At 37.6% G+C, this 23,032-nt stretch overlaps 1 protein-coding gene across 4 annotated transcripts in view; it reads right to left on the bottom strand.

Moving 5' to 3' along the window:
* Zmym4 (zinc finger MYM-type containing 4) overlaps nt 1-23,032 on the bottom strand; it is a 115,106-nt gene that overhangs the window by 7,180 nt on the left and 84,894 nt on the right. For all 4 annotated transcript variants that reach the window (XM_076934189.1, XM_076934191.1, XM_034502175.1 and 1 more), the window contains 7 exons: nt 20,553-20,606; nt 19,628-19,807; nt 19,138-19,232; nt 12,173-12,344; nt 11,720-11,815; nt 6,737-6,888; nt 559-670 (listed from right to left, as the gene is read on the bottom strand). In XM_076934189.1, coding sequence (XP_076790304.1) covers nt 559-670; nt 6,737-6,888; nt 11,720-11,815; nt 12,173-12,344; nt 19,138-19,232; nt 19,628-19,807; nt 20,553-20,606 — 861 coding nt within the window. The remainder of the gene's footprint in view (nt 1-558; nt 671-6,736; nt 6,889-11,719; nt 11,816-12,172; nt 12,345-19,137; nt 19,233-19,627; nt 19,808-20,552; nt 20,607-23,032) is intronic.

Raw genomic sequence — 23,032 nt, 5'->3', positions numbered from 1 at the left:
ACTTCCAAATTTATGTTGCTAGCCACCTCTCTGCTAAATTCATCAAAACAGCATGTGGCTCTGAATGCTTCAAAGGTTCCCCAGAGCTCAACAGAAAGGACACATTCATGGTTATTACCCTAACTTCTCCAATCACAGCCTAAGAGCTGGGGTGAAGCACAGACTTTTCTAACAACACTGGTTAAAAATACAAGGCTAAAACAAACACAGATCACCAACATTCCAAAAAGATCATCTCTGCATGATGGAACACATCTGAGTTAAATCCATAGTGATTAGTATGTAGCTTTCATGATACTATCAGAAAAACATTCCTAGAAATGTAACAATTGAATACATGTTTTTGAGTTGTTAGTGCCTCTAATCTACACTGTATACTAGTTTCATACACTGTTGACAGTTGCATTTTACTAAAGTGCTCAACAATAAATCTAAGTAAGACTTTCTCCTTAAAATCGATACTGTATTTAAAAAAACATTATATTGCAATATATGAAATATTTTTAAAAATCAATTTATACAAATATATCATAAAATAATTAAAAACAATCCCCTTACCATTAGGAAGTATTGTAGGTTCCCATATTTTCAAGAGTTTGGTAAGTTCAATCATAAATCTGGAATAGGGCTCCGTAAAAATGTTATCTATTCTACCATTTTCAAACAGGTACTAAAAGATAAAAGAAGTAACACATACTGGTATAAAGAAAGTTCAAGTTTAGAAAACATTGTAAAAAATGGTTTTATCCCTTAAACCTCCTGTAATGGGATCTGATTGCCTTCCTCTGGCATGAGGGTAGGTGTACATGCAGACAAGGCACTCACATACATAAAATAAATAAATCTTAAAAACAAACAAAAACCCCATATGCATAAAATAAAAATGAAGAGATTATTAAGAAAGAAAAAGAAACCTTACTTAGGACCTTCCAATCACAGCTCTCAACACTTAGAACAAGGATCTTGAATGATCCTTTGTGTGTGTGTGTGTGTGGGGGGGGGGGGGTTAGGGTGTGTGTGGAGAGGGAGAGACAGAGTCTCTCTATATAGCCCTGGCTATCCTATAACTCACTATGTAGAACATACTGAGAACTCACAGGGATCTACCTGCCTTGCAGTCCTGGGATTAAAGGTGTATACAGGTAATCCTAACCGGAAAGGGTCAACTATTAGTATCACAGAGTAAGAAACAGCCAGGTGGTGGTGGTAGAGCTCACATTTAATCCTAGCACTCAGGAGGGAGAAGTCAATCTCTGTGAGTTTGAGGCCAGCCTGGCCCACAAACTGAGTTCAAGGACAGCCAAGACTATACAGTAAAACCACGACTCAAAAAAACCAACCAACCAACCAACCAACCAACCAACCAACCAAAAAACCCAAAAAACCATCACAACAAGAAATAAAACAAAATGTTTGGATACTTTACAGTTTAAAATGTACCGAGAGCACAGTTTATCATTTATAAGATATAAATCAATTAAGACAAAAAATATATAGTTACAGAACAATACAAGGTAGGTAGCATTAGTTTTGTTTTTAAAGATTTATTTTTGTGTCTGTACATGTATGCACATGTGAGTGCAGATGTAAACCAAAGGTGTTGCTTCCCATAGAGCTAGAATCACAGGTGGTAAATTACCTGACCTAAGTGCTAGGATCTGAACTCGGGCCCTTTGGCCCTCTGAAAGAGCAGGAAGCATTTGTTGAGTCTATAGCTTGAGCCTTTAGTATTTTAAAGGTATTATCTAACATCCATTACAATGTCTTTCATCTCTGGCTATGTATAAGCTGGAGAAAATTATTTGCATTTATATTATCCTAGTCAATACAAGTATCCATCACTACAATATCCATTTGACTAAGACCTTTTCAGAAGCAACTTATTTTACTTGCCTGATTCATTTTGTTATTAGATAGTAGTTTTTTGCTCTTTTTCTTTCTTTTTTTTTGTAGTGTTAGGGATTAAATTCAGGCTGTGTGCATGCAAGATCTAAGATAAGCACTGACCCTTGAACTCAATCCCTAGCCTGTTTTTGTCCCTTTAACAAAGTCATTTTCCCAAGTTTAAAAAGCAGAAGACAGACTTTAAAACTAAGCTAACAAAGCCAACTACCAGTAAAATATAGGATATTTTAATCTTACCAGATACATATTTTTAAATACATAAAATGCATGGTTCCCAAGGTCTCCAACCTGGGAAAAAAATGAGATCTGAACGCCATTCCTTGCCGCTCTTATTCACCACTGTGTTGAAAGCCCTAACCACAACTCTACCAGAGAAAAATATAAACCATTCTCACAGGAAATAGAGTCAAACATTACCCTTCCTTTCAGATAACAGGTTCACATACATGCACTTACAACAAACAAGTGATCAGACCTGTGAGCTCAGAGGTTGTGGACATAGACAACAAACCCTTTTTCTCTGAACAACCCAAGTAGAAAGTTAAAAAAAACAAACAAATGTCCATTTATAAAAATATCATAAAGATTAAAATACTTGGACTAGAGAACAGCCCAGCAGTTAAGAGCATATACTGCTCTACAAAAGGAATGAGTTTAGTTTTGCCCCTCTACTGTGTGTGTGCATGCACATGAATGCCACAAAGTAAACTCACTTTTTAAACATATTTTAAAAACATATTTAATGCAAATTAAACATAGTAGTACAAAACAAATGGACATGATTCTATAAACTGCTGGCAAGGCAACAAGTCACTCTAGATCTAAAAAGTGATTTCAAAATATGACTGTAAAGGCTGAAGAGAGGGCTCAGCCCTCACTGCTCTTGCAGAGGATCCAGGCTCAGTTCCCAGTACCAACATGGCCATTCACAACCACCTGCAACAACTCCAGTTTCAGGATGCCCTGATCATCCTGAACATCCAGCTCAGATGTCAATGCTGGGAGGGTTTTCTCATTCAATCTCTACCTTTTACTTTGTGAAAAAAGAGCTCTTATGGAATCTGAAATTCACTGATTATGTTAGGCAGGCTGGCAATTAGCTTCAGGGTCTACCTCCCAGCACTGGGGAGGTACAGGCAGACACCATGCCAGCTTTACAGGGGTTCTGAGGATCTAAACTCAGGTTTTTATGCTTATACCACAGGCACTTTTATGACTGAGTCTTCTCTCCAACCTACTGTTAGTATTCTAGGTTCATGCCAACATTACCCACAACTGAAATATGAAGTCAACCACTATGTGTTAAATCTGAATGTGAAATGTTCCCATATGCTTGTGTGTTTAGAAACATGGTCAACAGCTGATGGGTACTATTTTGGGAGGTTGTGGAACACTTTGGGATACAGGGCCTACCAGACACACCTTTTGATGTTAACAGCCTAGCTCAGTTTCTGGACAGAGCTGTCTAAGTGGTCAGAGTGAGACAAAGCCATAAGCTTCCACCACCACACTTCATCCATTATAGTGACTGCGGACTCTGAACTGTGCCAATATAAACCTTCTGCAAAGTTACTGCTGTCAGCTATGCTGTCACAGTGATAAGAAAAGTTAACTAATATAATGTGCATAAAAACGATGAAACAAAGGCTGGAGAGATGGCTCAGAGGCCTCTGCTCTTACAGAGGTCCTGAGTTCAATTCCCAGCAACCACATGGTGGCTCACAACCATCTGTAATGGGTTCTGATGCCCTCTTCTGGTGTGTCTGAAGACAGCAACAGTGTACTCACATATATAAAATAAATAAATCTTAAAAAAAAAAAAGATGAAACAAAAAGGTGGTACCCATATACAATGCAATACTATCAGCCTTTAAAAGAGTATGCACTCATTTTAAGTAAGTAACATGGATAGGCTTGGAAAATATTATGCCAACTGAAATATGCTTAGTACAGAAAGACAGACAAAACGTTCTCATTTTTTTATCTTTCTAACTGTGGATATTCAGCTAGTTAGAAACAAGACTCTGTGGAGTGTTGTGACACAGAAGGGGATTACAGATGACAGTAATGTGCTGTGCATTTCGAAAGATGAAGAAAAAACAGACAAACCAGGAAGATGGGTCAGGAGGTAAGGGCACTAGTTGTCAAACTAATCACCTGAGTTCAACTCCCAAGGACCCATAGGAGAGAACAGATCCCCCCCACAAACTGTTCCCTGGCCTCTCCAAAAGCCACCATGGCACGCCTGCCCCAAAATAAATTAATAAATGTTCTTTAAAGGGGGGAGGGGAAGAGTTTTAACATTTGTACAATGGTTCAAAGAGGTAAGCATGCTTGATCTACAATGTGAATGTGTAGATACTACCAGTTAGGTGCTGGGATCTCAATCCAGGTCTACTGCAAGAGTATCAACTGCTCTTAACTGCTGAACCATCTCTCCAGCTCCTCCTCCATCATTTTTACTTTGCTGTGTTGTGTTTCCTATGCCTGTCTATGTGGGAGAGACTGATACTGCAGTAATATATAATTTTTATGTTTCCATGTTTTAAAAAATATATTTAGAGCACTGAGATGCTGTTTGTAAAGCATCTGCTATGCAAGCAATTCCTGAGGTTTGGTCCCTAGGAGTCCAGCAGGCTAGAAGCTAGATTATGTACACCAGGCTGGCCTCAAACTTCCCATTATCCTTTTTGCTTTCTTGGGAAGGGGAGAAGAGGGGAGGGAAGAAGGAGAGGAGAGTTGAGGAGGGGAGGGGAAGGGAAGAGAAGAGATGGGAGAGGGAAGGGAAGGGAAAAGATGGGAGAGAGAGAGGGAGAGACAGAGAGAGAAAAGAAGAGAGGGAAAGAGAGAGGGGGAGAGATATTAAAACTAATCTAGAGGGTATCCTTCACTGAAAGAAACAAGTTGTATGGACCCTACTGTGCTAAATAAAAACTAAGTGAAATGGGGGGGGGGAGGAGACGAATATGGCTTGGTGGATAAAACACTTGCTGAACAAGCATATAAGGACCTGAGTTTGAATCCTCAGCACCTCAGTCCAAGGAGAGGCATGGCCAGATGGGCCTGAAACCCTAGCACTGAGTGTGGAGACATGCAGACATGCAGAATTTGACAAGTCAAAGTCTAATTCAAACATCATGTTTCAAATTTGGTGAGATCCCCTGTCTCAAGGGAATAAAGCAAGAGTAATGCAGGGAGACACCTGACATCCAGGGCATGTATGTGCACCCCCACACGTGTACACACATGTACACACACATACCTCTCTTTCAGATAGACAGAGGCATAGACACACACATACAGCAGAGCAAAACAAAGTAAAAATGATGAAGGAGGAGCTGGAGAGATGGTTCAGCAGTTAAGAGCAGTTGATATTCTTGCAGTAGACCTGGATTCAGTTCCCAGCACCTAAATGGCAGCTCACAACTGTCTATAACTCCAGTTCCAAAAGATTGACCAAACCTCCTTTTCTGATCCCTGTGGGCAAAAGGCATGCGCATGTGCCTAGGAAGAAACTGAGGACCTGTGGAAGAGCAGTCAGCGTTCTTAACTGCTAACACATCTCTCCAGACCACAAGCTACTTATTTCTTGTTTGTTTTCTTGGTTTTTTTTTTTTGTTTTGTTTTTTGTTTTTCCTGAGACAGGTCTGTGTAGTATTGACTGTCCTAGAGCTAGCTATGTAGACCAAGGTTGGTCTAGAACTCACGGAGACCCTCTTACCTCTGCCTCCTGAGTGCTGGGATAATAGGTATGTGCTACTCACCTTAGCACTTAATTATGTAATTAAAAACAAAATAAACAAAAACAACCACCTTGTTCAAGAACCGTCAGATTAATACCACCCAGAGACAATTACCATTGCATACATTTTTATTTCATGTTATAAATTCATATCACTATGTAATTATATAGTAATACATATAATTTATATTTGTTTACTCAAAGTGTCACTGGACATTACTTCTTTTTAAATTAAGGCCTCATCACATAGCCTAGGCTGTCCTTGAACTTGCAGTCATGCTGCTCCATCCTCTTAAGGTGAGATGGTAAGCATATGCTACCATATCCACATTCTAATTAGTAAACAAACATATTGGTTAAATAATATACTCAATTTTATGACTACCCTCTATTTACTTAACTCTCACACCTGGTGAGCACTAACTATATCCAGCAACTTATAAACATGTCAGAACTTAACTGCAATGGGTGAGTTTGATTTATGACTGTGTAATTGTAACCCTGCTGTTTCAGCATCTCCAATACGAGACTTATAGAGGCATGAGCCCAATCAGGTCTAGCCATATGCAAATGTTGAAGAGATACTGAATAAAACTTTTCTAAAATTAGGAAAAAATTAGGGAAAGAAAGGAAAAAACATTCCAAAATCCTATCCTCAAGTTGCTGTACCAAGTATGCACTGCCTCTAGCTGCTGAGACTCTTAGAGCAAGCACTCTTAGGAACAAGTGATTGTTGCAAATGTAATGTAGTCATGTATCTATTATTCTACTTTGTACTTCAAAAGTGCAAATAAAATACTTAAACGTGCAGACAGTCACAGTTGCTTCTAGGTAGACTGCAATTTACACGCTTTTTGTTCATTTACCTGTAAAATACATGACTCCTATATCTGTTAGCCTACCAACATTCTTAGTTTAGATTAGGTTAGATGTTAAGACTTTTACATTTTAAATTGAGGCAGTTGTTCACTACAAAAAAAAAGTTTATAACAAAACTAAATGACAATATACATTCATTTTCAACTTAATCCAGAAGTGATCTTAGATGATGAAACCACAATCAAATGCGTAAGTTATTGAAATTGGTACCTGCTGAATTCCAAGGCACAGGTATAAGATACTGTCTGGGTCATACTTTTCACCATTTGGTCTCCGCACCTCTTGGATAAATTGGCATAAGCCCAAACTCAACTCAGAAAAAGTGCAGGACAGAATATCTTCCTTCAGTTTCATAGAGCGGACTGTGGAAAGGGAGAAAACACATCTGAAACATTAACTTTAAGAAACAAAGTAAGACTATTGTTTACTGAATCAACACCAGTATCATTGTGCCCTAAACACTTTACTGGATCACAAAGATATTGTAAAGAAATCATGACAACACAACTATAGTCGGAGTTCTCAAGATGCTGAAGCAGGAGGATTCTGAAGTCTAGGCTAGCCTGGGCTACACAGAAAACCCTGTGCAGAATCAAAAAAACCAATCAAAGAATAGAGCCTTTTTTCCAGTAGAGAAATAAAGATAAAGTATAACATAAGGTTATACAGGTACTATATAAGATACTATACAGGTACTACATGAGGTTTAACAGGTATTTTCTATGTCAGAAGTCTGTTTAACTAGAACTCTATGAAAGTAAACAAAAGAAGTTGGGTGTAATGGTATACGCTTTTAATCCAAGCATTCAAGAGGGAGAAGCAGGCAGATCTCTTTTGAGTTTTGAGTTCAGCCTGTGTACACAGCAAATTCCAGACCGCCAGAGCTACACAGTGAGGAGAGGGAGACAGAGACAAAGCAAGGGGGGGAGAGGGGGAGGGAGAGAGAGAGAGAGAGACGGACAGACAGACAGACAGACCTAATAGGGAAGAGTCCAGTTAAAAGTCTGAAGGAAGCAACACAGGCTATACCACAAAAAAATGAAGATTTATAAGGCAGGCAGGAAAACAATGCCAATTTGAAGATGCAAGAGATTTTCCAGAAAACACTGAGTAATACTTTTCCTGGACTAAGGCTGTACTGAAGCAGGGAGAGTGTTTGCTTAGTATGCACAAGGCCCTAGATCAATCCGGAGCAAAACCATAAACTGTCATGGTGGCACATGCCTGTAATCCCAGCACCCAGCACTCAGGAGCACAGGCAGGAGGATCACGAGTTTGAAGATATCCTTGGCTACACACACACACACACACACACACACACACACACACACACGGGGGGGGGGGGGAGAAATCAAGGCCAGCTTCAGATATATGAAATCTAGTTCTATATGGGAGTTAGAGAAAACTGGATTTCTACCAAGACCAGGTAAATTTGAAAAACCCAATACTATATTTACTTCTGAAGAATTCAAAGAACTCCCAGGCCTACTAGTGTATTAAAAGCACTGGGAAGATCCACAGAGCTGCATAGCTTTCTCTTTCTTAGAACTTAATAAAGGATATTTCCAATGACATAGAAGACCATCATGCTCCTAGAGATGTTACAACACAGCACTGCTGTTGTTTGGTCATTAAGTGAGATGGTTCAGAGAAATTGGGGAACAGAAAAACATAAAGTAAGCCCAAGCACAAGTTTCATGTGTTACATATTCAGACTGTGAAGGAATGAAAAACTGTATTTCCAGCAGAAGAGATACCTGTTTGTATAAATCCCACTGGAATATACTGATCTGTGTTATACACAGTGATGAACTCTTTCATCACTGATTTTCTGCATTCCAACAGTCTTACACTTTCCCAAAAAAAAAAAAAAAAAAAAAAAAAAAAAAAAAAAAAAAAAAAAAAAAAAAAAAAACCCCACCTGGGATTCTTCTATGTTTGTTCTACACAAGGTAAAGGAAGATCCTGGGACTGTCCCTGTACTCAGCATATCTGGTGAGTAACAGACATTACTGCAGATTTTGTGGAAAAATGTTAAGAAATGGTTGGACAGCTTCTGTTCCTATCACACTGAGACTTGGTAATCTAAAACAATATTACCAGTCTATGTTCGTGGTCTCTCTCGTTTCTCTCTTCTTCTTTCTTCTCTCTCTCCTCTCCCCTCTCTCCCCCTCCCCCTCCCTTCCCCTCCCTCCCTGTCTCTGTGTCTGTGTCTGTCTGTCTCTGTCTCTGTCTCTCTCTCTCTGTCTCTCTCTCTCTCTCTCTCTCTCTCTCTCTGTCTCTGTCTCTCTCTCTCTCTCTCTCTCTCTCTCTCTCTCTCTCTCTCTCTCTCTCTCTCTCTCTCTCTCTCTCTCTCTCTCAAGTTTTTTGAGATAGGGTTTCTCTGTGTAGCCCTGGCTGCCCTACAGCTCTCTGTAGACCAGGCTGCTGTTGAACTCATTGAACTCAGAAATCTGCCTGCCTCTCTCTGCCGCCCAAGCGCTAGATTAAAGGTGTGTGTCACCACTGCCCAGACATCAGTCCACTTTCACTCCTACCATTTTTTACCTACATTTTGTTTTAAGTTCGGGTCTGACTAAGTTGTCAAGGCTAGTGCTGAACTTGTAAACTCAAACGATCTTCATTCCTTTGCCTCCCAATAGTTGCAGTTATAGGACTACAGATATATTGCACCTGGCTCTCTTTGTTCTCTCAATGAAGGAAGCTACACAACAGGGAAATGGTTATAGGCACAACCTCCCAACAGCAGGGCATTTACAGATCCTTTAGAGCACAAAGGCTAACACTTGATTTATAGAGACTGTGACTCATCCCAGCACAAAGTAGCAACCACCTACTCTGATCAGAACTGGTGAACTCCAAGGTCAGTGAATAGCCCACTAGCAATAATAGTCAAAACCTGATAGTCACCTACTTGTAAGAGAGAATGTATAGTTGGAAAATCTCAAGCCCAAACCAAAATATACACACAAACAAGCAAACAAAGAACAACAAATGAAAGCTTATGCAAATGAGAGGCAGGGGAGCCAAGCCCCATCCCCAGCAACAGCAGTGTTGTTCATGTGGTCCTGGCTTTGGAGTCATAAAGGATACAGGGGTGAAGGCTGTGACATCAGTCTTCCTCTGCTGTTAAGAAGAGACCCTTAGGTCAGGCATGTGGCAGGGGAGCCCCTTTCTGGAGGACCAGAGAAGCCATTTTGTAAAGCTATGAATGTAAAGCCTGGATTGCACTGGACAGGACCCCAGATGTTTGAGATGCTGGAGCCATTAGAGCTACAGATAGGAAATGAAATCAGCCCAGGAGAGAGAAGTGTGTTGGAGTCAACAAAGCTGGAAGGGTGAAGACATCTAAACCATTTGACATCAGACATAGAACTATAGGATTTAAAGTTTGTCCTGCTGGGTTTTGGTCTTGCTTTGTTTGGTTCAGTATTTCTTCAGTATGCCCCTTTTCCTTCCTTTTGAAACATTAATAAATATTCTGTGTCAATGTAACTCTCTTTATTAAACTCTCTTTAATAAATTAATAAATTAATAAATTAATTAATGAAACTCTCTTTATTAAAAAACAAACAAACCTCACTTCATCCATACTGACTCTATTGGTATACAACACAAAGTAATAAAAAACAAAACACAAAACAGTCTAAATTAGCATATCAAATCAACAAAAAGTGAAAATTAGAAGTACATAATTTGCTTTTTGATTTTACAGGTTACAATTAAAAGATTGCCTTGAGTCTCACAAGAGACTTTGAAACAGTGTAGACTTTTCAAGTTCGACTGAATGCATTTTTCATTATACTACGCCTACAAGCCTGGAGGTCAGGGAGTAGAATATGGTGGTTTGAATGAAAATGGTCCTTACAGGTTATATATTTGAATGCTTGGTCCCCATTTGGTGGTACTATTTGGGAAGCATTAGAGGGTGCAGCCTTGTTGGACAAGGTATGTAACCGGGGACAAGCTTACTAATACTCATGCCTGCCTGCCACCATATTGCCTGCTATGATGGTCATGAACTCTAACCCTCTAAAATATTAAGTGCCAAGTTAAAACTCTCTTTATTAAAAAACAAACAAACCTCACTTCATCCATACTGACTCTATTGGTATACAACACAAAGTAATAAAAAACAAAACACAAAACAGTCTAAATTAGCATATCAAATCAACAAAAAGTGAAAATTAAAGTGTCATAGTACATGAGTGCTATATTCGAACTTTTTAACTCCAAATGGCTAGACACTGAAACAAAACAAATATTAAAGGGCATTGTGGATCTTGAGACTAGAAAGATGACTTAGCAGATAAGAGGAATTGTTGTTCTTGCAGAGGGCCTGGATTTGGTTTTCCAGCACCTATGTGGTAACTCACAGCATCTATAACTCTAGTTCCAGAGGATCTGACCTTCTCTTCTGACCTCCTCAGCCACCAGGCACGCATGTGGTGCATGTACATGAATGCAGGCAAAACATGAATACACATAAACTATATCAAAATTTTTCTAAAGACATAGGGATCTCAATGGCTGAAAATATTTCTACAGAAGCAGCAAGTATTTTCTTGATTTTTTTTAATCTAATATGTCATAAAATCCTTACAGTTTAATACAGTTTATTATACAGATAGATTATTTGGAATTATATATATGCTTAAAAATAAAAATTATATGTGCTTTATAAACTCAGTATCAGTTGCATACATAGTAACATCTTTACAAATGGGGGTATGAAATTAATTACTTGTAAGACTCAAAATCTTAAATTTTAAAACTTAATTCAGCACCCTTTCTCTTTAGGGGGGCCTTGACCTCACTCACTGTGCAGCTAAAAATCACCCTGAACTCCATCTTCTTTCCTTTGTAGTGCTGGGACTAGCACACCTAGCCACATCTGGTCAGCTCACAAACTTAAATCAACAGTACCACTAGGAGCTGGAGAGATGGTTCAGTGTTTAAGAGTACTGACTGCTCTTCCAGAGGACCCAGATTCTTATCTCATTACCTACATGATGGTTCATAACTGCCTGTAGCTCTATTTCTAGGGGATCTAATGCCCTCTTCTGGCTTCTGCATGTACCAGGCATGCACATGTTCCACAGATATAAATATAGGCAAAATACTCACACACTTAAAAAAATTTTAAACCTCTATATTATAAATAACTTATAGCAAAGAGACAGAAGCAAATACCTTTACAGCCTTGCTCTGAGGATTCTTGAGAGAGTGCCTGGTCTTGAACACTTCCTAATGAGTCAGAACTCGGACTGGCAGAGGCATGTTCACCTCCTGATGAGACAAATAAGAAAGGTAAATAACAATAATCAAGTGGGGTTGTGTAAAACCAAGCTCTAATCACCTTTGAATACATTTATGACTTTGTTTCTGTTTCTTTTTCTTTCTTTTTCTTTTCTTTTTTTTTTTTTTTTTTTTTTTTTTTTTTTTTTGGTTTTTCGAGACAGGGTTTCTCTGTGTAGCCCTGGCTGGCCTGGAACTCACTCTGTAGACCAGGCTGGCCTCGAACTCAGAAATCCGCCTTCCTCTGCCTCCCAGGTGCTGGGATTAAAGGCGTGCGCCACCATGGCCCAGCTTTGTTTCTGTTTCTTATACCCACACACCAGAACACAATGTATACTGAGAACTTACCCCCACACTTCAGATCTCCTTGCTCGTCCTTGGCATTTTTCCACTGAACCCAGTTCTTCCAGGCATTCACCCCGTACATATACTTCAGTGTCATTCCGGACACTGAGCACCCTTGCAAGGCTCCCTGAATAAGACTCCTGGGCTCCACAGGTACTACAGGCTTTTTCCTCCCCTGTGAGAATTCCAAAAATTCAACCTATTAAATTTACTTTGAAAATTTTAGTCTAAGTTCTCAGAGATGCAAAGAGAATAATCCTATTGAGTAAAAAATTTATTTTATATCATAAAGATTTAGAATTCAGGGCTGAAATAGTTTTTTAAGATAATCTTATTCATTTAGGTGTGGTGTGATACACACCTGTTCCAGTACTTGGGAAGTGGAGGCAAGAGGATCAGAAAGTACAAGGTCATTCTCAGCAACATAGAAAGTTCAAGACCAGTATAGACAATATAGGACCCTTTCACAAAACTCCAAGAAATTATTTAATCTAATTCATATGAAAAAGAAATTACTATAGTAATTACCAACATTTAAGAAACTGAGATATAACCATTATCAAGTGTTCTATTATTAGTTCACTTGAATAGGTTATATTCCAAGCTATAAAATAGGCCCCTGTAAATCATTCACACAAGAATCAGACTTAAAGCCAATACTGGAAGAAGTCAAGAAAAATCTTCCCAAATCCATAAATGGTATACCTGTAAATATTGCATAGATCAAGAAAGAAATTACAGCTACAACTAGAAAATCCTATAATTTTAAGTGAAAATCATAAAACCCTGTAAGGAGGTAATACAAATGCAGACGTTCAAAGTACTGACAAGCTTTTACAAAAGTCAAAGAGCTCTGTCGTGCAACTCAGGCAGAACATGTGTCTAGCATGAGTGAAACTCAGGGCACTAGCCCCAGTAAAGTAGGAAGGGAGCGAGAGGAGGGAGGGAGGGAAGGAAACTAGAATAAGAAGTCTAAGTAAGATCCACAATCTAAACTTTCTATATTATAATACTAAAGACTGGCCATGATGGCACATGCCTGTAATCTCAGAATGTGGAAGACAGAGGCAGGCAGATTCTTGCAATTTTCAGGCTGGCCTGATCTACTTAGCCAGGTCAAGTCAGCCATGGCTACACAGTGTTACTCTGTCTCCAAAAGGCCAAAGCAAAGTAATAAGATTAAGAGAAAGGAGCTGATGTAGGCCCACACATCCTCAGGAGTCTGGGTTGTTAACAATCCATGGGTGCGGAAGTTTGCTCCTGTAGGCAACCCGAATGAAACTCATCTGGTCACTAAGAAAACAAAGAATGAAAATCAAGAAGTTAGCTGAAAAGAGGAAGAGAACAATTTAATTTAATTTCTGGGATGAGGACCAGAAAGGGTACTGGGGGAGACAGAAAGAGAATATCATCTAAATACACCATGTGCTTGTATGTATCATAATAAAATCCATTGATATATATAATTAATGTATGCTAACAAAAACATTAAATAAGGTAATAAAAATAATGGAAAAAACAATGCAGTAAAAAAGATTTAAAAAAAAACGATAAAATAGAAATTGGCCCTTTTAAAATATATATATATATTTAAACAATGGTAATTCTTCAGCTACAATAACTAAGAAAACAATTAAGAATTTAAAATACCAAGAAACACTGTCACTATAGAGATAAAAAAGGAGTATCATTTGTAACATTATTGCTGATTTTAACTTGTGAATTGATACCTAAAATCTAAATAGAATTCTGGTAACTGGATTGAGGGCTTAGCAGTTAAAAGCACCGGCTGCTCTTCCAGAGGACATGGCTGCAATTGCCAATACCTACATAGAAATTCACAACCACCTGTAACTTCAGTTTCAAAGAATCCAATGCCCTTTTCTGGAATTTTTGGGTACCAAGCACACATGTGGTACAAAGATCAACACTTATACACTAAAATAACATAAATTAAAAACAAACTTATGTAGAACACTGTTATATCAATAGTTTGGTAACTTATTTAAAAAGTTTTAATACAGTGATGTACATGAAAAGTACAAGACTTAGAAGAATCTCAAAATAAAAGTTTGGTTAATCTACATAGTGAACTTAATGGCGGCCTAGGCAACTAATTGACAACCTGTCTCAAAAAAAAAAAAAGATAATTAAAAGGACTGGGTATACAGCTCAAGTGATGAAGCACTTGCTTCACATGCATGCTGGAGTTCAATGCCCAGCATATGCATATTGTTACAAGATACATAAAAATCTTGTACTAGAAAAGATCAGATAACCTAAATCCAAAGACATCAGGTTTATAATTTAAAACCGTCTCACAAGGCAAGGTATGGTGGCACATGTCCCAACGCTTGAGAAGGCAGAAGCAATAAAGAACTTAAAACCCTAACAAACCATTTGTTAAACTTAATCCAGCATTATATAAAAAGAATATATTGCCGGGCGGTGGTGGTGCACGCCTTTAATCCCAGCACCTGGGAGGCAGAGGAAGGCGGATTTCTGAGTTCGAGGCCAGCCTGGTCTACAGAGTGAGTGCCAGGACAGCCAGGGCTACACAGAGAAACCCTGTCTCAAAAAAACAAAAAAAAAAAAAAAAAGAATATATTAGGAAAAAGTAAGTCAGTTAAAGAAAAATCAATGTATTTCACCAGTTTACATAGACTACAAAACAACAAAAACCAGATACTGTATCATTAGATACAAAAAGTTCACCTGATAAAGTCCATTATCTAACCAGGGTTAAAACTGAAGAAAAGTTAAAAGAAAGCCTACAAGGAACAATAAATATAATGTTGCAAGCCACCCAGGTATACAATAAACACTGACACACAAAATAAGTAAATAAACTGGGGAGATAGTATCTTAATAGACTAAATAGCACAGTTACTAAAGATGTCAATTCTATGATTTATATGGATCCAGGATAACTTTGAGGCTCAACTGTAAAGCTATAATTTTAAAAAAACTGGCATTGGGGGCTAGAGAGATAGCTCAGTGGTTAGGAGGACCTAAGTTTAGGCCTCAACACCTAGCTCACAACCACATGCAACTCTAGCTCCAGAGGGATCTAATATCTCCAGCTTGTTCAGAAAATTGAACACAAATGAATATACAGACAAACATAACTGTAAAAAATAAAAATCCTTCTTAAAAAAAGAAACATGCTAATGGTATAAAAGTATTTTTTTAAAAAATGCAATATAATAGAATGGAGATTTCAAAACTGGACTTTTAAAGAAAAGTGAAACTGGAGTTTGATGAGATAAAAGCCAGTCTTGTCTACGTGTGATGCTGTAGTAATTGGATGGCCATGTGGGAAGAATTCAGCCTTGACCTTCAGTTGAACTCATGCAGAAAAATTAAGTCAAAATAGACCAGAAAATCAAAGATAAAGCCATAATATTTGTAAAAGGAAACATAAGAGATTATTTTAGACACCACTTATGAGGTAATGACTTTTGGAAAGAATATTTTAAAGCATGAATTATCGAAACTAGAAAAGCAGAATTTCTCAAAATTAAAATTTATTTTTAAGAAAACAAAGAAAAGACGGTTGTTGGTTGCTGGTTGTGTTCCCAGGTGACTGTCACCTGGGAGGGGTAAACTTAAATTTGAGAAATGTTTTCATCAAATTGGCTGGTAGGCAAATATGTGGGGCATTTTCTTTGTTAGCGATTGATGTGGGAGAGATCACCTCACTGGGGATGGTGCCATATCTGAACAGGTGGTCTTGAGTTTGGAAAAGCCAACTGAGCAAGCAATGAAGAACAAAACACTAAGCAGCACTCATCTGCAGCCTCTGCATCAGTTCATACCTCTACGTTACCTCTAGGTTTCTGCCTTGAGTTCCTGCCCTGGCTTACTTCCATGATGGACTATATGACATGTACGTGTAAAGCAAATGAGCCATTTCCTCCAAAGTTGCTTTTAGTCAGAATGTTTTATATCACAGCAAGGGAAAGCAAATTAGGACAAACAAGTAGAGGTAGAAGGGTCAGAAGTTCAAAGTTGCCTTCTGCTATGTGGAACAGTTAGGGCTAACCTGGGTTCTATGAGACCTTGTCTCAAAAAAAGAAAGAAAAGGGGAAACAGGAATACAGCCTAGTGACAGAGAGTCTAGTGTGTACACAGCCTTGAGTTCAACTCCAAACCGTGCAATAAAATCAATGACGGAATCAAGGAATGAGTCATATGAAAAAACTCCTGATTGAATAAAAAATTATATTATACCCATATTAAAAAATATACACGTTTATCATTGAGATTACACATGTAATTTCAGCTTTTGGAAGGCAGAAGAAGACAGAAATACTGTTGATTTCCAGGGCAACCACCCAACAAAAACACAATAAAATAATACCTCATTCTTAAAAAACACACAAACAAAACCAACAAATACAAAACAAAAGAAGTATAAGTCATTGACAACTACCATTCACCATGCATCCCAAAAAGGTTGTGCACAAAGACTAAGAGATCCTGCCAAAGATGGTTCACAAATTTAAAAACATGTTCACTAACCTTTTATCACCAGGAGCAAAACAAACCAACAGTCCCACAAACTACTAGACAGGCTAGTGTTAGCAAAAACCATGGTGCATACAGACTATATTACACTGCATGTGGGAATGTAAAACAGAACACCCAATATACTTAGCATAAAACCTAGTAATTTTATTTCTAAATATTATTCCTCAAGAAAAATAAAAGCATATGTTCATGTGAAAATTTACACTACAGCAATCCTAACACCTCTCTAGACAGTCCAAAATTTGCATCACTTCTTAGGCAGCAACACAAATTTTGGTGTGTTTTTACAATGCATGCTACTCAGAAACAAAACGGATAGATGAGCCTCAAAGGCTCTCTGATGTCAGAAAAGCTAAACTAGGAAGACAATAATGTCTGATACTACTTATCTACAATTTCAGTAACAGCAAAACAGTACCATTTTCCATCAATTTATATAACAGACTGGTTGTCAATATCTGGAGATAAGACTGATTACAAAAGACTAAGACATTTTCGTATAATGTAACTGTTCTTGGTTAGCAGTGGTTGCAGTGATCATTTGTCAAAGCCCATCAAACTTCTGAGCTTAAATACAACTAAAACTCAATTTTTAAAACTTGAGGCTATTTTTTAAAAGGTTATTCTTTTTAAACTTAAGAGGCACAAGTGATGGATAATAAGGAAGCAGGGTCTTACAGACACAACAGGACTAACATGAACTCACAGACTATAGCACTCTACACAATACCTATACAGGTTCAAGCCAGACGGGAGTCCCAGCCCTGAGAGGGAGAAGTATACACAGGGTCCCATCACTAACTAAGAAGGTATTCTGCAACTGAAACCCATTGGCAAAGAAAAAGTCAGCTCTCTCGATGGAGTCTCTCTGGGTCCATCAGCCATACTTTACTGTACATTCAGGAGCATTTGGCCAATACAAAACAAATTCAATAGTATTTTGTATTTGTAAACTTTTTTAAAATTTTGCTTTTTTTATTTTTGGCCTTTTGGTTGTTTAATTTTCCTTTCATTGTTTTGTTTGTTTGTGAATTTTCATTCTGTGTGGCTGAGAGGTGGGGAGGACTCTATGAGCAATAGGAGGGAAAGCATGGTCAAAGCATACCATGTGAAAATAGTGTTCAATAAAAAAGGATGAACTACTCTGTTTACTCTGTGTGTGTGTGTGTGTGTTTTCAGGATTACTGGTAACTGGCGAGAAGGAAGGAAGGACTGAACTTGGCTAGGCAGCAAGTGCCTTAACTCATTGAGCCATCTCTTTGGCTTTTCCCTCTTTTATTTTTTGGAAAAACCCTTTTAACATGAAAAATGGCCTATGTGAATATAATTGGTAATCTTATCATATAAAAGTTAACTTTTTATTAGAACTTGTAAAACTAGCCAAACTGAGACTTTAAACAAAAAATTTCAATTTTTTTTTTTTTTTTTGTCTATTTGTTTTTTGAGATAGGGTTTCTCTATGTAATCTAGGTTGTCCTGGAACTGGATTTGTAAACCAGGTTAGTCTTAAACTCAGAGATCCTCCTGCCTCTGCCTCCCAAGTGCTGGGACTAAAAACTTTAAATTATTTTTAATAATATGTATGTGTGGCTAAGTTCAGGTTTGTGAAGGTGTCCCTGGAATCCAGAAAAGAGTGTTGGATCCCCTGGGGTAGCAGGTTCTCTGCAAGAACAATAGGAGCTCTTAACTGCTGAGTCATTTCTCCAGTGTCGGGATTACTAAGCTACTTTACATTTATTTACTTTTTATTATATGTGTGTGCATGTACACATATGCATGTGGACAAATATAGGCCTGTATGTGCTACGGTCTAAATGTGTAAGTTCAGAAGACAACTTAGAGGAGTCATATTGCACCTTTTACTAGGTGAGTCCCAAGGTTCCAACTCAGGTTATGAAACTGGGGAACAAGCACCTTTAATTTACCCTCTAAAACCATCTCATTGGCCCTTCAAAAACTATTATAAAAAGCTCCCGTCAGTTTTATTTTATGTTTATGGGTATTCTGCCTACACGTATGTTTACACAATGTTTGTAGAGACCAGAAGATGACATTCTGATCCTCTGGGACTGAAGTAACAGATAGTTGTGAACTGTTACACTGGGTGCCGGTAATCAAACCTTGGTCTTCTGTAAGAACAACAGTGCTCTTTAACACTGACCTGTCTCTCCAGGCACCTATAAAAGCTCTTTAAAGTAATAAATCAAAACCTGTAAGTTTAAAAACCAAAGAAAACATCCTGATTAAAAGAAATATGTAATAAATGGTATGGTTTTTTTTTTTAACACTAAGAAACAAAAACAAGAAAACTAAAAAACTAAAAAAAAAAAAAATGAAAATAGTTAATTTGAGCTGCTACAAAGCTTTGACAACAGAAAATTAATAAATACTGCTAAAACAAAAAAATACAACTATAAAATTAAGCTTCTGCTTACTCGTCGTCTGGGCTGAGGGAAGCCATCTCTGTGTCTTCGTCTTGTTCGAGAACGTGCCTGGATTCCCTGTCCTTTATTAAGTGGGTCAAAAGATTCTATAAAAAACAGCAAAAAGCACAATGTGAGGTATGCAATATACAGACTTAAAGAAAAACCAGAAAACAAGTATTAGTAATCATCAGTCTAGTCTTTGTGATAAAAGAATTTCTCTTATATATTTAAGATACACAAAGGATTTTAACATATGAATGAAAGGTCCTTAGCAGGGAAAATGACCAAAAATGGTTACTGTTAAAAAGGTCTTTAAAAATTGCAAACAATCAAAGTAACCACTTACAAGAACCTTGTAACAGACATCCACATTTATAAAGGCAGAAAACTCCTCAGCCCTACATAATCCCTAACACTTCACAACTGCTTAATAATGCAAACTTGGAGCTCTCCCAATCTTTTGAAATAGATGACCTTCAGTAGTCTAAGCTGTACAAACCTGATGGAAAGTCTGCCTCCAGATCCTGTTCTGTTTCCCCTTTTGAGAACTGTTTCAGTTCTGAGTCAGCATCTTGTACAGCATTCGACTTTAAGGCGTAATGATTCAGCTCTTCTTCCCAGCTATGCGGAGTTGATACTGCCTCTGACTCAAGATCACCACTATACGTACTTCCTTGGTCTGAAAGTGAAGAAATCAAACATGCTCTCTTGACATATTTAGAAACTCTCCTGAACTCCTACATCCTAAAAACCAAAATATGGTTAGAAGATAATTATTAGGACATAACTAAAAAAGTAACTGTGGTTAGAGGGAGAACTTCATCGGTAGAGTATTCCCTATGTAAGCAAGAGGCCCTGAGATTGATCCCCACAACCCATTTTTAAAAAGGGCGGGGGGAACGTGTCAGGATGTAATCCCAGCACCTAAAACAGGTGAATTTCTGGAGCTTGCTGGACAGCCAGACTAGCCTACTTGGCTAGTTCCAGGCCAGTGAGGAAAAAAAGGCTTTGTTTTTTTCAAGCAGATGGTGCCTGAGGAATGATACCCACAGATGTCTTCTAACCTTAATACACATTGATCACATACATGTATAGCTATATTTACTTGTGCAGTTTTCTGATCCAGATGCTTCTGCGAGGAAGCAACACACACACACAATGGGCAAAGAATCAAGTAACTTCTTTAACAGCTTCACAGAATTAGATTCATATTCTTAGTAAATACTACAATGCATTATCTTAAATTTTAAAATATTTGAGGTAGTTTTTATTATTTGTATTACAAATTAGCAGGACAGTCAATTCTTGTCCCTCACAAACTAGGTAAAATTATAAAACACTAAGCCCAAGGATACTCTTATGAGTTTCTATTGTTAGCAGGGGATAGTATTTCTAAAAACTAAAATATATTAATAACTACAAACCTTTTTCAAATATCTTGGTGTCTAGAAAGAGTTCTTGTTCAGAAGTTTGAGATTCTAAAGAAAAAAGCAAACAAATCTCAAATGAAGTGACTTTGATAAGTACTACTCAATAGAGGCTTCTAGGTAAACAGACTTCTCCACACAAGGCCTGCTTCATCATATACTCAAACATCGTAATAAAAGTAGCTCTGTCATTCACACTGTCAGCACTGTTTACCCTTCTGGACATCATGTGAGAAGCCACAGAGAAAAGGGCTTTACTTTTCATGATGTGTTTGTTTTTCCATTGGAAATCCTTTCATACTGCTACACATCCATGCAAAAATGTCAAGCTGTTCCACTCAAATATGCCTTTTCCACTTGCCTCTGAAGGCCAACAGACTTAGAAGTAATTGTTATGTGAGCATTAAGCACACAGACCTGGAGCTGATGATGATCCAATTCAATGACGAGGTATGTGAAATGAAGTTCAGAAAGTCAGCATAGAAAAGGATGCTTTCTCGACTGACTTAAGAAAACCTTTGGCTTTTGCTTTTTCAATAAAAATCAAAGAAAAATTAGTCCCAAATCCCTCTCTCCTTCCCGTATTTCTTATCCATTTCATTTTACCTACACTAAAGTAACTCTAAGTGTTTGTCTTGACACTAGCTTATTTTCTAAAGCTTTTCTGACTCAATGACATACAAAGGCAAAGTTTTCCATCTGTAAATGGAGAACCCAATGAATGTGAAATAGTAATGTGACAGAAGTCACCCCAGCCCCCTGTTGGATACTAACTAGTTTTTGAAATTACATTACCAAGACATTACAGCTCAGACTGACTACATGAATCTCTTGCCTCCTCTCACATATTAAAAGAATGGGTATTTGCTACCACACCTACCTATAAAGGCCAATTTAAAATAAGGTTTTTTTTTTTTTTTTTAAGTTGAGTTATCTTAACTTTTAAACTAGATATACTATGAGAAGTTAGAAGCTGTCCAGGCATAGAAATAATACTCTTATATTCTAAGGCATTCAGTAGCAAACGAGTTAGGAATATAAGATAACACATTAAAGAGAAAGTACATAAGACATAAGGATAATATGATGACACTATGTACAAATTACAGACCTGTTGGTCAGCACATTAGGTTCTTGCAGATGACCTGATCAATGTTAGGAATTGATCCTAGCATCCACACTAGGCAGCTTACAAATGCCTGTAACTCCACCTCCAGGGGATGCTCCTGACTTCCTCAGGCATTGCACTTAAGTGCACAAACCAATGCATGACATAAACATACACACTTGCACATAATTAAAACCAAAACAAATCTTAGAAGACCCAAGCCTGATGGCCATGTAACAGCAAAGTTCACGTTATTGTTTCTTGATATGTAATAATGATGAAAATTTTTTTCTATTAACTATTATGTAAAATCAAACCCAACAATTAGCTGGACATGCTGGTCCAAAATGATGATTATAGCAGTGGGGGACCAGGGATTGGAAAGATCAGCAATTCAAGACCAGTTTGGGCCACATGAGATACTACTTCTTAAAAACAAATAAAAACCTCAAAACTTCACTATCTGTTAAAAATCTACCAATGACTGAATAAAAGGGGGAAAAATGGTATTTGGCTCAAAAAACACAAAGAACATTCTTAGTTTACTCAAGACATATGAAAGTGATTTTGTGCTTCACATTTCAACAACTATTTTTTCCTACTTCTTCCTGCAATCACAAATTAAAAATGTAGAATCAAGGTTAGAAAGCTTCCTGGAATATAATCAGGAAAGTTCTGTTTAATTATGTGTTCTGAGGTTCAAATTCTGCTTCTATCATTTCCTAGCTATATAACTGGTACAAAACTAATACTCAATTTCAAGATGACTGTCAGGAGCCATAATGGGACAAGCTAATAATTAGCAGGTGATCATCCTGAAATGCTTGCCTTGGATTATTATATAATCTGCGACAAGTGAGCCCTTATTCAGCAAGGTTGTAAGAGACTTATTTTAGGAAAGATTCCTACTATTAATATGCTTTTCCTATTATTATTAAACATATGTAACAATAACTAAGCAATAACACACCCCTCTGGAGCAGATCTCTGTAAATCCACGAAGATGTACTGTCTTGTGATGCTATACAGACAAATAGATGACTTCTTAAGTCTTAATAATGATCCTATAAGAATTCCTAAAATTGTATCAATGACTATTAAGCTCTTTTATAATAGGACTGCTATTTGGTCCTTTTCTGATAGTCAAAACTGCGATTAGAACTCTGTCAGTCTGCCAAGTGTCACCAGTTAATTGCTCTTAGATAGTAACCAGACTTTCTCCTACTCAGAGCACATTCCAAGAGGTTGTAAAACAATTAAACAAAGGTCATTAAAAGGGAACTAATGATTTATTACAGGTGCTAGGACAGAAGATAAAATATTGCCTGGGTTTATCTATACAAAACTTCACTAATAACTTAGTTATAGT

Source organism: Arvicanthis niloticus, chromosome 5 (assembly GCF_011762505.2).
Source record: "Arvicanthis niloticus isolate mArvNil1 chromosome 5, mArvNil1.pat.X, whole genome shotgun sequence".
Lineage (NCBI taxonomy): Eukaryota > Metazoa > Chordata > Mammalia > Rodentia > Muridae > Arvicanthis > Arvicanthis niloticus.
This window is presented reverse-complemented; position numbering and strand designations above follow the sequence as displayed.